General features: G+C 51.3%; 1 protein-coding gene across 1 annotated transcript in view; it reads left to right on the plus strand.

Moving 5' to 3' along the window:
* Positions 1–7,567: 7,567 nt before the first annotated feature.
* The window catches only part of PTGIS (prostaglandin I2 synthase), a gene marked incomplete at its 5' end in the record, with an annotated part of 34,960 nt that continues 29,228 nt past the window's right edge, over positions 7,568–13,299 (plus strand). The window contains 3 exons of the mRNA XM_034641581.1: positions 7,568–7,717; positions 9,816–9,994; positions 12,520–12,663. Of these exons, the coding sequence (XP_034497472.1) occupies positions 7,568–7,717; positions 9,816–9,994; positions 12,520–12,663 (473 nt within the window). The remainder of the gene's footprint in view (positions 7,718–9,815; positions 9,995–12,519; positions 12,664–13,299) is intronic.

The raw sequence follows: 13,299 nt of genomic DNA on the forward strand, positions 1-13,299 counted from the left end.
CCCGCGCACCCCGCGCCCGCCGGCGCCCCTCGGGGCGCAGGGGCTCCGTGCCGGTTCCGCCGCCCCACTCCGGGGAGGGCGCCGGGCCGGCCGCCCCCGCGAGAGGCTCCAAGTGGGGAGGAGGCGCGGGAAGTGGGGGACCCGGCCGAGGGCTCCCCGTGCTCGGCGCTCGGCGGGCACCTGCGAAGGGCTTTCCGGGGAGAGAGCCCGGGGTCTCCGGGTGGGGAGTGGTTGTGTGGACAGGCTCGAGGGGCTCCGGGTGCGAGAAGCCCCCTCCCGCTCTTCAGCCTCTGCCTGGCTCCAGCGCTCCTCGAGCCAATCCCCAGCCTCCGTCGGCTCCGGGCGGGGCGGAGGGGGGGGTAGCCTTGCTCCTCGCCCCATTGCACAGATGCGACCGTTGAGGCTGGGGAAGGCAGAGGCCCTGAGGGATGCTCTCTTACCGGTCCTGGAACCACTTTCCATGGGATAGCCCTTCCTGGACGAGGGAGCTCGGTAGGCTTGGATCCAGAAAGGGGTCTCGCCTCCTCTGAGACCCCACAGCCTGTCAGGGTAGTACTGGGGCCAAACTTCTCAGCTTCCTCGTCCCAGAGCTTGTCCTGCTCTGCTATTTAGGAGATGTAAATCTCATACATCTCAAATCAGGGACATGGCAGTTGGTCTTTCTTTTTACAAAATATTTAAAATATAAATTAGACTCGCACATGGAATAGCTGAGTACATTTGACTTAAATATTTGTCCTGTTATAGATGAGATTGAAGCCCTTCCCTTCCGGCAATTCCAGACTTCTTTTGTTGATCAAGGCGTCGTCATAGGGCTGCCTGAGAACAAGGCTGGCGGGGAAACTTCCAGACTTTTTAAAAAGTACACTTTTTATTTAGACTGGTTTTATATTTACAGAAAAGTTGCAGAGGTTGTACAAAGAGTTCCCAAATACCCCTCATCCAGTTTCCGCCATTGTTAACACTTTACACTATCAAAACTAAAAACCAACAGTGGTCTGTTAGGATTAACCAAACTCCAGACTTGATTTGAGTTTCATCAGTTTTTCCATCATGTCCTCCTGTGCCAGGATCCCGTTCAGAGTACCACACTGCTTTCAGTTATCATACCTCTCCAGTGAGGCTGTAGATAATACAGGGCAGTGTGTAAGTGTGAAATGAGAGTGTCTGAAAATTCCAGAACATTTCTGGGAACTTTTAAATTTTAAACCAAATATGTTAAATTTCTGAACAATAAGCTCAGGATATTTTTCTTCAACCTCTGGACACCTTTTCAGGTTAGATTTAAAACTATGTACTCCTTCATTTGCCTGAAAAAATAAATGAGGAAAAAAAGAAAAAGGCCACACATAAGTTTGTCTATGAAGAAATGAATTATTCTTCGGAGATGGTCAGGCTTTTTGGAAATTCTGTCCAGAGGTGTCTTCAGACTGCGTTTGCTTTTATCACTCCAGATTTTAGTTTTGATATCTGTCCATGTTGCTATGTGGAGATCTGATTCATTCTTTTGATCGTCTGTGCAATATTCCATAGTATGCATAAATGGAAGGTTTCTTTTTTTCCTTTTTATTCCTGTCCCAGTTGATGGACTCTTAGGTGGTCTCCAGCGTGTTTGCTGCTTCGGACAAAGTGCTGTGGTCCTCCCATGAGACCCCCTGCTCTCTTCTTTACTCCAGGGTAGATCGGGCAGCTGTAAACCACATGGATTCTGGGAAACAGGGTCCCTGGGCGCTCAGCATATGGAAATTCTCAGCCTCTAGGAATAAGAAGAACCTGAGCAACGTCTCTCTGCCTTAGTTTCCCATTCTGTAAAATGGGGATGATGATGGGAATAATAGCGAGTGGAATTACTGGGTTAGAAAAAATGCCAGTTAAACATTGCTTTAGCAAATTCTTGCTATAATCCAGACAGTGAATTTATCTTTCAGGGTGAGTTGTTGATTTTCATACGCAGTGGCTTAGGAGGGTCAGCAAGTGGGTATGGGGGAGAACTGTGTGTATAGGGGTTACTGACAGCTCAGGGGAACTGGGTGGACCCTGGGGAGATTCCACAGGGACCCCAATCTCATTTTCTCCTCCCAACTCAGCAGGGGGCACTGTTGATCCTTCCATTTTACAGAGGAGGAAACTGAGGCTCAGAGAGGCTAAGCAGCTTGTCCAGGGTCTGCCTAGATTACAGAGCTGGGCTGTAAGAATTTTTAAGCCCCAGGGAAAATGAATTTCCATGCTTCCCACACATTTTATTTGTAATCTGAACACTCAAGAGTCTCAGAACCACATGACATTAAGATAATAAGATGTGGCTGTAACCAGAAGGTTCTTAAGGAAAGACAAATAATCAAGTGTTGGAAAAGAAATAGATGACGCTGGGGGCGCCTGGGTGGCACAGTGGTTAAGCGTCTGCCTTTGGCTCAGGGCGTGATCCCGCCGTTATGGGATCGAGCCCCACATCAGGCTCTTCCGCTATGAGCCTGCTTCTTCCTCTCCCACTCCCCCTGCTTGTGTTCCCTCTCTCGCTGGCTGTCTCTATCTCTGTTGAATAAATAAATAAAATCTTTAAAAAAAAAAAAAGAAATAGATGACACTGATGCTGTATAGACAGTGAGCCGGTCTGAGTCAAACACGGACGGCCCCGCACCCTCCCTTCCGCTCACTGACCTTCGAGGTACTGTTCATCACCCTGTTTTATAGCTGAGGCCTACAAGGGCTAGGTGACCTCCTTGGGGCCGCACAGAAATTAAAGTCCACGTCGAGCCAGTTCCAAAATTCAGGCTTTTCTTCGTAAAAAGAAAAATCTACTTCAGTCAGTCTGCAGCTATCTTTACCTCTAGCTTTTGTTTAAGTTAAAATTTGTAACTATGAAAAATTTCAACCACGCAGAAAAATAAGAATAGTGTAAGAACCCCCCCATGTACCGATCCCCTTTGATATGACAGCATTTTTATAAAAAATTAGAGATGTTATAATATCCAGGAAATATTTCAGAATGCGTGTCAAAAACAACCACCGTTCTATTACTGTGCCTGAGAACATACAAATGCTTAATATCATCTAGTTTCCAGTCCAGATTTCGGCAGTTACGGCAAGGATTTTTAAACCCAGCTTGGTAACTGTGACTGTCTTCTCCTGGGAGAGGTTGTGAACCAGAATCAAGAGGCCTTGGGTCGGGAATTAGGAGTCTGACTTCTGTGCCCACTGGGGCTCATGACCTGCATGTGGGTGTCAGAAATATTCTTCCTGCTTTCCTTTCGGGCCTTGGTTTCTCCATCTGTACTCTGAGATGGGTCACGTAGCTGGTCCCCATGCCCTGGCCACTCTGCCAGGCAAAGTACATCTCTCTTCCTCTTTGGGCTTGTGTCTTTGCTGCTCTAGGAGCATTGGAAGAGGTCTCGGGGCGGGGGAGGGTAGTAGGCCCCTTTCTGGGGTACCAGAGGCCACCATAGCATCAGGTGAGGGTTCCTGGTGGCTCAGGGGCTGATCTGGGCCCTTAAAGGATATGAAATTTCTAGGCACAATTAGATCTATCTCAATCTAACATGCACTAACCAGAGGCCACCAAATGTAGTCCATGGCCGGATTCAGCACAGAAGGGGGGCTGCTGTATGCCACACGGTGCAGGAGGAGAAAATTGGGGGGTCCCACACACAAAACCCCGCATTTCCAGCTTCTCATGAAAACTGGGACAATGATGCGGCACCTGCGGGGGACTCGGTAGAAGAGCCCTCTCTCAGCCTGGCCACAGTCCCCACCGCTCCTTGTTGCCTCTCCGATGGGCATCTGTTCTATCAGTATCCTTGCTCTGACTGTTCTTTATGATGTTGAGAATTCTCTGAACCTTCGGTGCCGGTTTCAAAAACTAGAGCAAAATGGCCACATGCTTTTCCTACACAGTGGGAGGCAAGAGGCAGGGGGTGGGGAGCTGAAGAGTGTTAATAGCAGACAGCTTGTGGGTGAGCTCTGGGAAAGGATGGGTCCAGGACTCTAAATGGAAGCTCAGGTGGCTGACACCAGCGCCCTGCTCTCCCCCCATTAAATCCCCCCCAGAGCCCAAGGCTTTGAATTGAGGTGAAACTACTGGACAGAGAACAGTCCATCAATACTGCACAGCTCAATGGTGCAACTTCTGCTCTGGGCCATCCAGAGTCCCTTAACCCCCTCAGCAACTCTGGGGGGCAGGTGCTGCTCCTTGAGCACCAACTGTATACATGAATCATTCGTCTGGCACGCGTTTATTAAGCACCTGCTCTGTGCCAGGTGCTGTTGTAAGTGTCGGGGTCAGCAACGGGTGCTAAATCCATGGCCCTTCCGTCCCGGGGTCGGTGTGATACCTCAGGGCACAGAGGTGGGTCCCACCCATCCTAAACTCTCTCCCCCGATTTGCAGAGCATTGAGTGGGAGAGAGACGGGACAGGTGGTGAGGCTGGCGATGTGAGTGAGGAGTGGGCAGTTTGGGGAGGAACCCATGTGATGGGATTTCAAGCTCCGGTGGTGGGGAGGGGGGATCAGAAAAGGTGTCCTGGAATCTGAAACAGGAAGGGCAGGCTGTGAGGGCAGGAGCTGGGGATGAGAGGGTCCAGCCCTACCCCTCTCCTCTCCAGGGCCTGGCAGTGCCTCAAAACAGTACGGGTGTCAGTGAGTGAGGCTAGAGGCCGCAGACCCCAAAATAGAGACTCCTTCATCCCTGCTGATCTACGGCTGAGTCACTCTGGAATGTGGCCTTGGCTAGAGATGGATTCAGGGCCCCGCCTCCAAGAGCCAGCAACCACATCAGGAGCCAGACGCCTGGGCTCCCAGCTTCCTGCCTTTGTCTGAGCCTCCTTGGGACTTTACTGGGAAACGATGAAAGCTGCCAGAAATAACACCTGGCTCACTGGGGAGTTCTGGCAGCAGCCTGGACATCCCCCCAAAGGTGACTTAGGGGAAAAAAAAGCCCCCTGTCCTGGAAATGGGAGAGTCGGATGCTAGCCTCACCTCCGCTTCCATTGTTGCTCTCCTGGAGGATCACAGTAGTCTCTGTGTTGTGACTTAAAAGCATAACTACATCTCTTCCCAGCTCCCACTTCCAACCCTCCAGGGGCTCCCCATGGCACCCCGTGTAGAAGCCTGACCCTGGCCATGGGTCATGTCCTGCCTCTCACCCCCACACTCTCCACTCCAGCTGCACCAGCCCCTGCTGTCTTGAAAGCCCCACAGGCATGCTCCTACCCCAGGGCCTTTGCACTGGCTGTTCCCACTGCCTGACATCCTTTTCTCCCCACTCTTCCACTGCACTCCCTTCTCATCCTGCTGGTCTTTGCTCATGTGGTGCCTCCGTGGGGAGGCCTTCCCAGACTCCTTCCCTAAACCAGCCCCCCTCACTGCGTCCTATCACCCTTCTTTCTTTTTACTCTCCTGACCTATAATTTGCATACTCTAACATTCACCCTTTGAAAGTATACAGCTCAGTGGGTTTTAAAATATTCAGAGGGTTGTGCCACCATCACCACCACCTAACTCTGGGATATTTTTCGTCATCCCCAAAAGAAATTCCATCCCCGTTTTAGCACTCACTCTGTATTCTCCCCTCCCCTCAACCCCTGGCAACCACTAATCTACTTTCCATCTCTATGGAGGTGACTTTTCCGGACATTCCATAGAAATAGATCATACAGTGTATGACCTTTGGTGTCTGGCTCCTTTCACTTAGCGGGACGGCTTTGAGGTTCTTGCACACGGCGGCATGAATCGTTACTTCATTCCCCTTTACGGCTGAAGAACGGTCCATGGTACGGGCAGGCCATATTTGGTCTATCCGTTCGTCAGTCGATGGACACTTGGGTTGACTTCATCTTTCGGCCCCCATGCCATGGTATACAGGTTTACATACAAGCTTATGTTTTCAGCTCTTTGGGCTGTATTGTGGGGTCGTAGAGTAACTGTTAGCCTTTCGCTGCCAGGCTAGTTTCCAAAACAGCTGCCCCATCTTACATTCCCTCCAGAAATACGGGAGGTTCCCCGTTTCTCCACGTCTTTGCCATGGTTACTTTCTTTCTTTTTTTTTTTTCTTTTTAGATTATAGCCATCTTGGTGTGAAGTGGTATCACCCTGTGGTTTTGATTTGCGTTTCCCCAAGTGCCTCATGATGTCGAGCATCTTTTCAGATGCTTGCTGGCCATTTGAACCTCTTCTTTAGTGGACTGCCCAGTCAAAGCCTTCGTGCGTTTTAAAATTGGATTATTTGTTTTGTTTTGAGAGAGAGAGAGAAAGCGAGGGGAGGGGTAGAGGGAAAGGGAGAGAGAGAATCCCAAGCAGGCTCCACGCCCAGCTCCGCAGGGCTCGATCTCACGATCCTGAGATCATGACCTGAGCCAACATCAAGAGTGGGACGCTTAACTGACTGAGCCACCCCGGTGCCTCTGGGTTGTCTTTTCACTGTTGAGTTGTATCTCCTTTATCTTCTTTATCACACTTTCCACTCCCTGAAATGATTTTTCTTTCTTTCTTTTTTTTTTTTTTTTGTTCTGCCTCCCCTTATGAGCATGGAAGGCCTGTGAAGTCTGGCGCCTTGCTCTCCCGTTCACTGCCGTCTCCAGCACGGGGAGCAGGAGATCTCTTCCTAGTTAATAGCTGGTGAGCGAGTGAATGACTCCACGGTGAGCAGAGACCGGGTGACTCACTCACTCATTCAGCAGGCCGGGAGCTCTCTGCATCCCTGTGGTTCTGATAATTCTAAGATGAAACCCTGGTCCTAGTCTGGGTTTAAGGACCACGAAGGGGTCCACCATGAGCACCAGGCTTGCGCTGTTGGGAGGCCCATTTCATGATGGTGATATGGCTCTCCCGAGCTAACAGCCCCTCCCCCAGAGGATGGTGGGGCAGGGGCAGCCAGGGGTCAGTGATGAGGCCAGTCCTTCCACTATCTTCGGCTACTCCGCCGTGCTCTCCTTTCCCTGTGGGCATGACAGGGAGCATGAGATGACCAAAGCCCTGTCCAGGCTGGCTCATGCAGAGAACTCTGTGTCCTTGTACTACTGAGTTCTAGAAAGCTCTCCCATCCACAAGGAAGTGATTGGACTCCCTATCAGGTAATGTCTGCTGATAACCCAGCTTCTGCTCTTGGCCCCCTGTAATCCATCGTCTACTCAGCAGCCAAAAGGATCCTGTAAAAAAAACAAAAAAACAACCCTAAGTCAAGTCATGTCCTTGTGCTACTCGAAACTCTCCCATGGCCCCCACATCCCTCAGGGGAGAGGCTAAAGCCATCACAGCTGCTTCCAAGGCCCTGCGTGGTCTGGCATCCGTTACCAGTCTGGCCCCGGCTTGTGCTGTTTCTCCTCGCTCCCTCCAGTCTGACCACACTGGCCTCCTTACTGTGCTAGGAACTCACCAGACATGATGCAGCCTCAGGGCCTTTGTGTTTACTGTTCCTTCTGCCTGGAAGGCTCTTCTTCCAGATATCTGTGTGGCTCCTTCCCTCACCACCTTCAGGTCTTTCTCAAATATGTCAGGGAAGCCCTCTCTGCCCTCTCTTCTTAAAAATCACACCCCATGCCCTGCACTCTTTGTCTTCTTCCCTGCTTAATCAAACACTGATAAGTACTGTGGCTTCTGCAGGCGACCCGGCGAGCCTCCCCTGGACCTGGGCAGTATCCCCTGGTTGGGCCATGCCTTGGAGTTTGGGAAAGATGCTGCCAGCTTCCTCACTAGGATGAAGAAGAAGCACGGTGATATCTTTACTGTAAGTGCCTCCTGCATCTCCGGGGGGGAAGCGGATGAGCAGCTGGTCGTACCTGGTGTTGGCAGATTCCTTCTACATCCTTCCATGTACTAACCCACCCATCCAGTGGTCCTACCAACTTTCTATTCGCTAAAGCCAGCACCTAACTAACATCCATCGCTCCATTATCCCTTTAGCACCTTCCCAGCATCGAGTCATTCCGTGTCTGTCCAGCTCTTGTATGTCCATCCATCCAACCTCTGTTCATCCATTCAACTTCCATCTGCCCAACATCCATCCATACGACATTTATCCTTCTTCCTGTCTACTCAGTATATAAGCAGCATCCTTCCATCCTAATATCCACCAAACATTCATTCAAATATTCCATTCCCATCAAACCTCTATTCACTCATCTGTCTTTCCATATACCTATCCAACATCTGTCTATCCATCCATTTGTCTGTCATCCAACTCTGTCCGTCATCTGTCTACCCAAATTTATCTAGCATCCTTCCATTCGTGTACCTAACGTCTATCCAGTTTTTATCCATATGGTCAATATCTTTTTTCATAAATAGGTTCGCTCCACACCCAGCGTGGAGCCCAGTGCAGGGCTTGAACTCACGACTGTGAGATCAAGACCTGAGCTGAGATCAAGAGTCGGGCAGTTAACTCACAGAACCCCCATATGCTCAGTTTCTACCAACTTCCATTTATCTACCCATCCTTCCATCCCTCTGCCACTCTGCACCTAACATCCGGTTACCTATCCATTCAGTATCCAGAGTCTGTCCATTCTATGTGCACCTATTTAGATCTCCATCCATCCATCCATCCCTTCAAGCTCCAAACAGCCACCACATCCATCTACCTTCCGTGTATCCTTTCAAGTTCCATCCATCCAAAGTTCGTCCTTCAGTCCCTTTACCCAGTATCCACTGAGCATCCTGCCGTTATGTACCCAACATGCAGCCATACTTTTAGTTTCCAGCTAACCTGTAGCTACTCATCCATTCATCTTTCTATCCAGCATGCATTCCCTGATGATATCCTTCTGTTTTACCCACCCAGGCTTCTGTTTACAGTCTGTTCAGTAACATTTTTTCTTTTTTTTTTTTTTTAAAGATTTTATTTATTTATTTGACAGAGATAGAGACAGCCAGCGAGAGAGGGAACACAAGCGGGGGGAGTGGGAGAGGAAGAAGCAGGCTCATAGCAGAAGAGCCTGATGTGGGGCTCGATCCCGTAACGCCGGGACCACGCCCTGAGCCGAAGGCAGACGCTTAACCTCTGTGCCGCCCAGGCGCCCCTCAGTAACATTTTTTCTTGGATATTGGCCTATATTTTAAAGATTTGTTTATTTATTTTGGAGGGTAGGGGTGGGGCGGCAGAGGCAAGGGAGAGAGGGAATCAGCCCAGAGCCCAGTGCGGGGCTCCATCTCACGACCCTGAGATTGTGACCTGATGGCCTGTATTTTATAAGAGAGTGTGATTAACGTGACTCCCAGATCATGCTTCGGGACCAGGGCCAAGGCAGTGGGTGGTTGGGATTGTGTGACCCCAACAGACATCTGCGGGAAATGCCCTTTCCTCTGTTCCTGATGGGCTCACAGCTCTCCCCTCCTGCTTCCTTCCCTCCTTGGGCAGCAGGCTCTTCTCAGAGCTCAGCCCCCCAACAAGGCAGGTATTGCTGACACATGCACTCGCATTAACCCAGCAGCATCCATTCATCCATCTGTCCGTCTACCCACCCACGACGCACCTGCCATCCATCTGCCGCCTTCTGTGGGCAGACTCTCTCCTGGATGCTGGAGACACGGCAGGAACCAAGATGATAATGAGAGGTACTTAAGAGTGAGATGGTTAAGAGCACAGCCTTTGGTGCAGAAAAGCGAATGCCAGGCCTCAATCTGCCGTGTCTCAGCCGCGTGGTCTCCGGCACGTTACGTGTCCTCTCTAAGCCTCAGTTTACAGCCATAAGTGGTCCCTGCCTCATGTGAGGGGTGGCTGAGAGGACACGGTCTGCTGAGTGTCTAGCACAGGGTGGGCCCCGACCCCGAGAGCTGCTGTCGTTCGTAGCAGCTCTCCTCACTTCATCCCTGCTGACTGCCCACAGGTGCTGGTGGGGGGCAGGTATGTCACCGTCCTCCTGGACCCCCACTCCTACGACGTGGTGGTGTGGGAGCCTCGCGCCAAGCTGGACTTCCACGCCTATGCCGTCTTCCTCATGGAGAGGATTTTTGACGTGCAGCTCCCACATTACAGTCCCAGTGAGGAAAAGGCCAAGATGAAACCGTGAGTGGCTGCAAGGGTGCCTGCGGGAGGCCGGGAGGGGCTGGCGGCTTTCTGCCTGCGCGGCCCCGGTGCTGTGCAGCCTGAGCTCGTCTCCACAGCAGCGTCCAGTGAAGGCATTTCGTTTTGAGAAGACAACACCAAAAAAAACAGCCCAAAAGAATTGGACTGAAGAAAGGGTCTTCTCATCTTTATTCCTTTTTAAGAGGAAGCTCTGGTTTCAGTAGGAGGAGACGAGGGGTTGGGTCAGCCAGACCTGGATTCAAATCCCAACTCTACCACTTCCTAGTCGTGTGACTTTGGCCAAGTCCTTTGCCCTCTCTGAGCCTCTGTTTCCTCATCTGTAAAAGGAAGGGAGGTGGGTGGGGTGATCCATATTTTTGAGTCCATATTCTGTGATCTCATTAGTTTTCCCAGCGATGCTGGAGGGTAAGTCGCTCACAGCCCCACTTTATGGACGAGGACACTGGGACCAGAGAATAGCAGTGACTTGCTCTAGGTCACACAGCAAGGAAGTGACGCAGGTCCTGAAATATAAGGAGTAATTATATCAACAAAAGGATATGTGAGCACATTTAGTCTGCATTCGTTACGTCTGCAAATATCTGAGGACCTACTATACACTAGTCACCGTCCAGATGTGGGGGGTGCAGAACGATGCCCATCACTGTTTGAAGACACCTACCGGATGCCGGGTGTTTGATAGGGACACTTTGCTATTTGTGCCATCCTTGCCTCGAGAGGTAGGTACTTCTGTCCCTACTTTACAGTTGAGGAAACAGACTCCGGGAAGTGAAGTGACTTACCCACGGTCCACCGCTAGTAGAGGGCACCCCTGAGATTTGAACCCAGGTCTGCAGATTCCACAGCCCAGTCTCCTCCATCTGACATACTGAGGAAATAAGACTCTGGGTCTGCTGCTAGAGTTCACGCAGTCTGATGGTAATTCTTAGTGGTCCATCTCCAGAAAGGGTAACCTCCTGGGGTTAGGAAAAGCATCTAGAAGACTGGGTTTTGCAGGGCTGCTAAAGCTGAGGAAAGGCCAGAGTATGAGGTGAACATCAATGACCAGTCTGACCTTGGCTTTGTAAGGTGGCTGCTAGGAGTATTTCGAGCCCAAGTGTCCTGGGCTCTAGAGGGGACCATCGGGTCCCATTAGCAATAAGAATCCCCAGTTCACTGCATTCTTCCCCCCTCCCAGGGAGGACTCTACTTTCCTCCGATGTCTGCCCTAAGAATTCCTGGGAACTTCCCATCGGCCAGCATGTGGTCTTCTGGGCATGGCTCCCACATCTGTTAAGGACTGCTGTCTCCATCGAGGACTAGTGCTTGGAGTGGGGTCTGGGGAACAGCTGGATTAGTCAATTGTTATACCAGCTCCCATTTATTGAGCACTTACAATGTGCCAGGCACTGCGATAAGCCCTTTTACACATTATCTCATAGGTCATGTCTGTTGTTTCTTCAACAGCGTTTCAGCTTGAATATCCAAAAGCTTATACTTTCTGGGAATTCATGGAACCCTTCTGGAGGCCTCTCCCTCTTGAGTTATCCTAGAACCCAGTGGCTTTCTCCGTCTACAGGGGTCCATCCTGTTTCCAAACAGCAGGTGGGGGACAGAGAGCTGGGTCGGCACCCTAGTACTGTTCTCCCTGCTGCCGCGAGGTGTCGCTGTTGAGCGTTGGTTCGGCTATGGTGCCGGGACACTGTGCTTGCCGCCGCGGGGCCTTTTCTGGTCTCGATCCCTGCCTGTGTTACAAAGGGGCCTTCACCTCAGATACAAGATCCCATTTTGTTGGCTTTTAATCACGTGCTCAGTCATGGCTCGGTGTTGACTCTGTATTGTAGAGGCTCCGTATGGAGGGCTTTCCCGCTTCAGCCGCACATCCTGCCGGACTCCCAGGCACACGCTGTGAGATTAGGTCGCCAGCCCAGATGACCTTATTCCTCATGTGGCCTTCACTCAGGGTCACGTCTTAGCAGTCCTCGGTCGGGGGATGCTTTATTCCAACAGGTGTCCCCAACTTTGGATCGCAAGGAGAGAGTTGTCTTGCTAGTTCTCTCTCTTCCAGAAGTGTGTGGGTGGGTTCCTTATCCGAGCTTGTGTGTCCCAAGGAGGGACAGACTGTCACAGTTGGGAGTTCAGACTCTGGAGTTGGGCGGACCAGGGTTTCAGTCCCAGCTGTATCACTTACGGGCTGTGTGACCTTGGGAAGGTCACATTCTTCTCTGTCCCTGAGTTTCTCTGTCTGTAAAACGGATGGCGTAATGGTAACTGTGATCCCTTGAGTTGTCAAACGATGAAATGAGATCATGTCGCTTGGCACAATAAAGAGCACCTGCCGCTGTTATTCACAATGATGATGATGATAATAATAATAATAATATCGTGTTTATGCCAGTTGTCCACAGGCCCCCATTGCCAACGAGGAACCGGCGCCCTGGGGTCCTGAGGTTTGGGGACGGGGGGCGCCTATGTGCACATGTTTCCCTTTGGAAGCTGTACCCCTACTTTGTTCCCCGCCCTAGGACCCTCCTCCACAGGGACCTCCAGGCACTCATGGACGCCATGTATACCAACCTCCGCACTGTCCTGCTGGGCGACACCACAGGAGCGGCCAGTGGCTGGCAGGAGATGGGTCTCCTCGATTTCTCCTACAGCTGCCTGCTCAGGTGAGCCAGGGTGGCGCCCCCTCTCGGGAGTGGCGCCCAGCTCTCTGGATTTGGGTCAGCCACTAATAGTGGCCGTGGGAACCATGAGGACTTTATGGGTGGGAAAGCAGCTTGCGACACGCAAAGCAAAGACTACAAGAAGACCGTTTGTATCTGGGACCCCAGGTGTTCGCCCGGCTCAGGCTATGAGTTGTGAAGGAGGCATAGGTCAGGGAAAGGGGCCTCTCAGCCGTCCAGAGAGGGAGCAGCAGAACGAGGTTTTAGAGACCGTCTTGTCCTGTGGCTTCCAAGGAAAACACAATGTTTGGGAGAACAACCCAGGACTTTAACTTTTTATCAGATCTTGTAAACTTAGATTAAAAACTGCGCTACCCAGTGTCCTTTCCTTCGGCAATGGACACGATTCCAAGCACTGTGCATGCAGCAGGGGAAGGACAGCGACCCGAAACTCACAGAGCTGACACGAGTCGGAGACACAGATCATATACCAATACATAAAGGCGGGTATGTCAGAGACTGGCAAGTACGGCCGCAGGGATCAGCAGATGGGGTGATAGCGCCTGGAGGGCTCTTCTAACCAGACTGAAAAGGGGGCTTCTCTGAGGGTCTGGCCTCAGAGTTGGGGGCTGGCTACAC

The sequence above is a fragment of the Ailuropoda melanoleuca genome, chromosome 13, assembly GCF_002007445.2.
Source record: "Ailuropoda melanoleuca isolate Jingjing chromosome 13, ASM200744v2, whole genome shotgun sequence".
Lineage (NCBI taxonomy): Eukaryota > Metazoa > Chordata > Mammalia > Carnivora > Ursidae > Ailuropoda > Ailuropoda melanoleuca.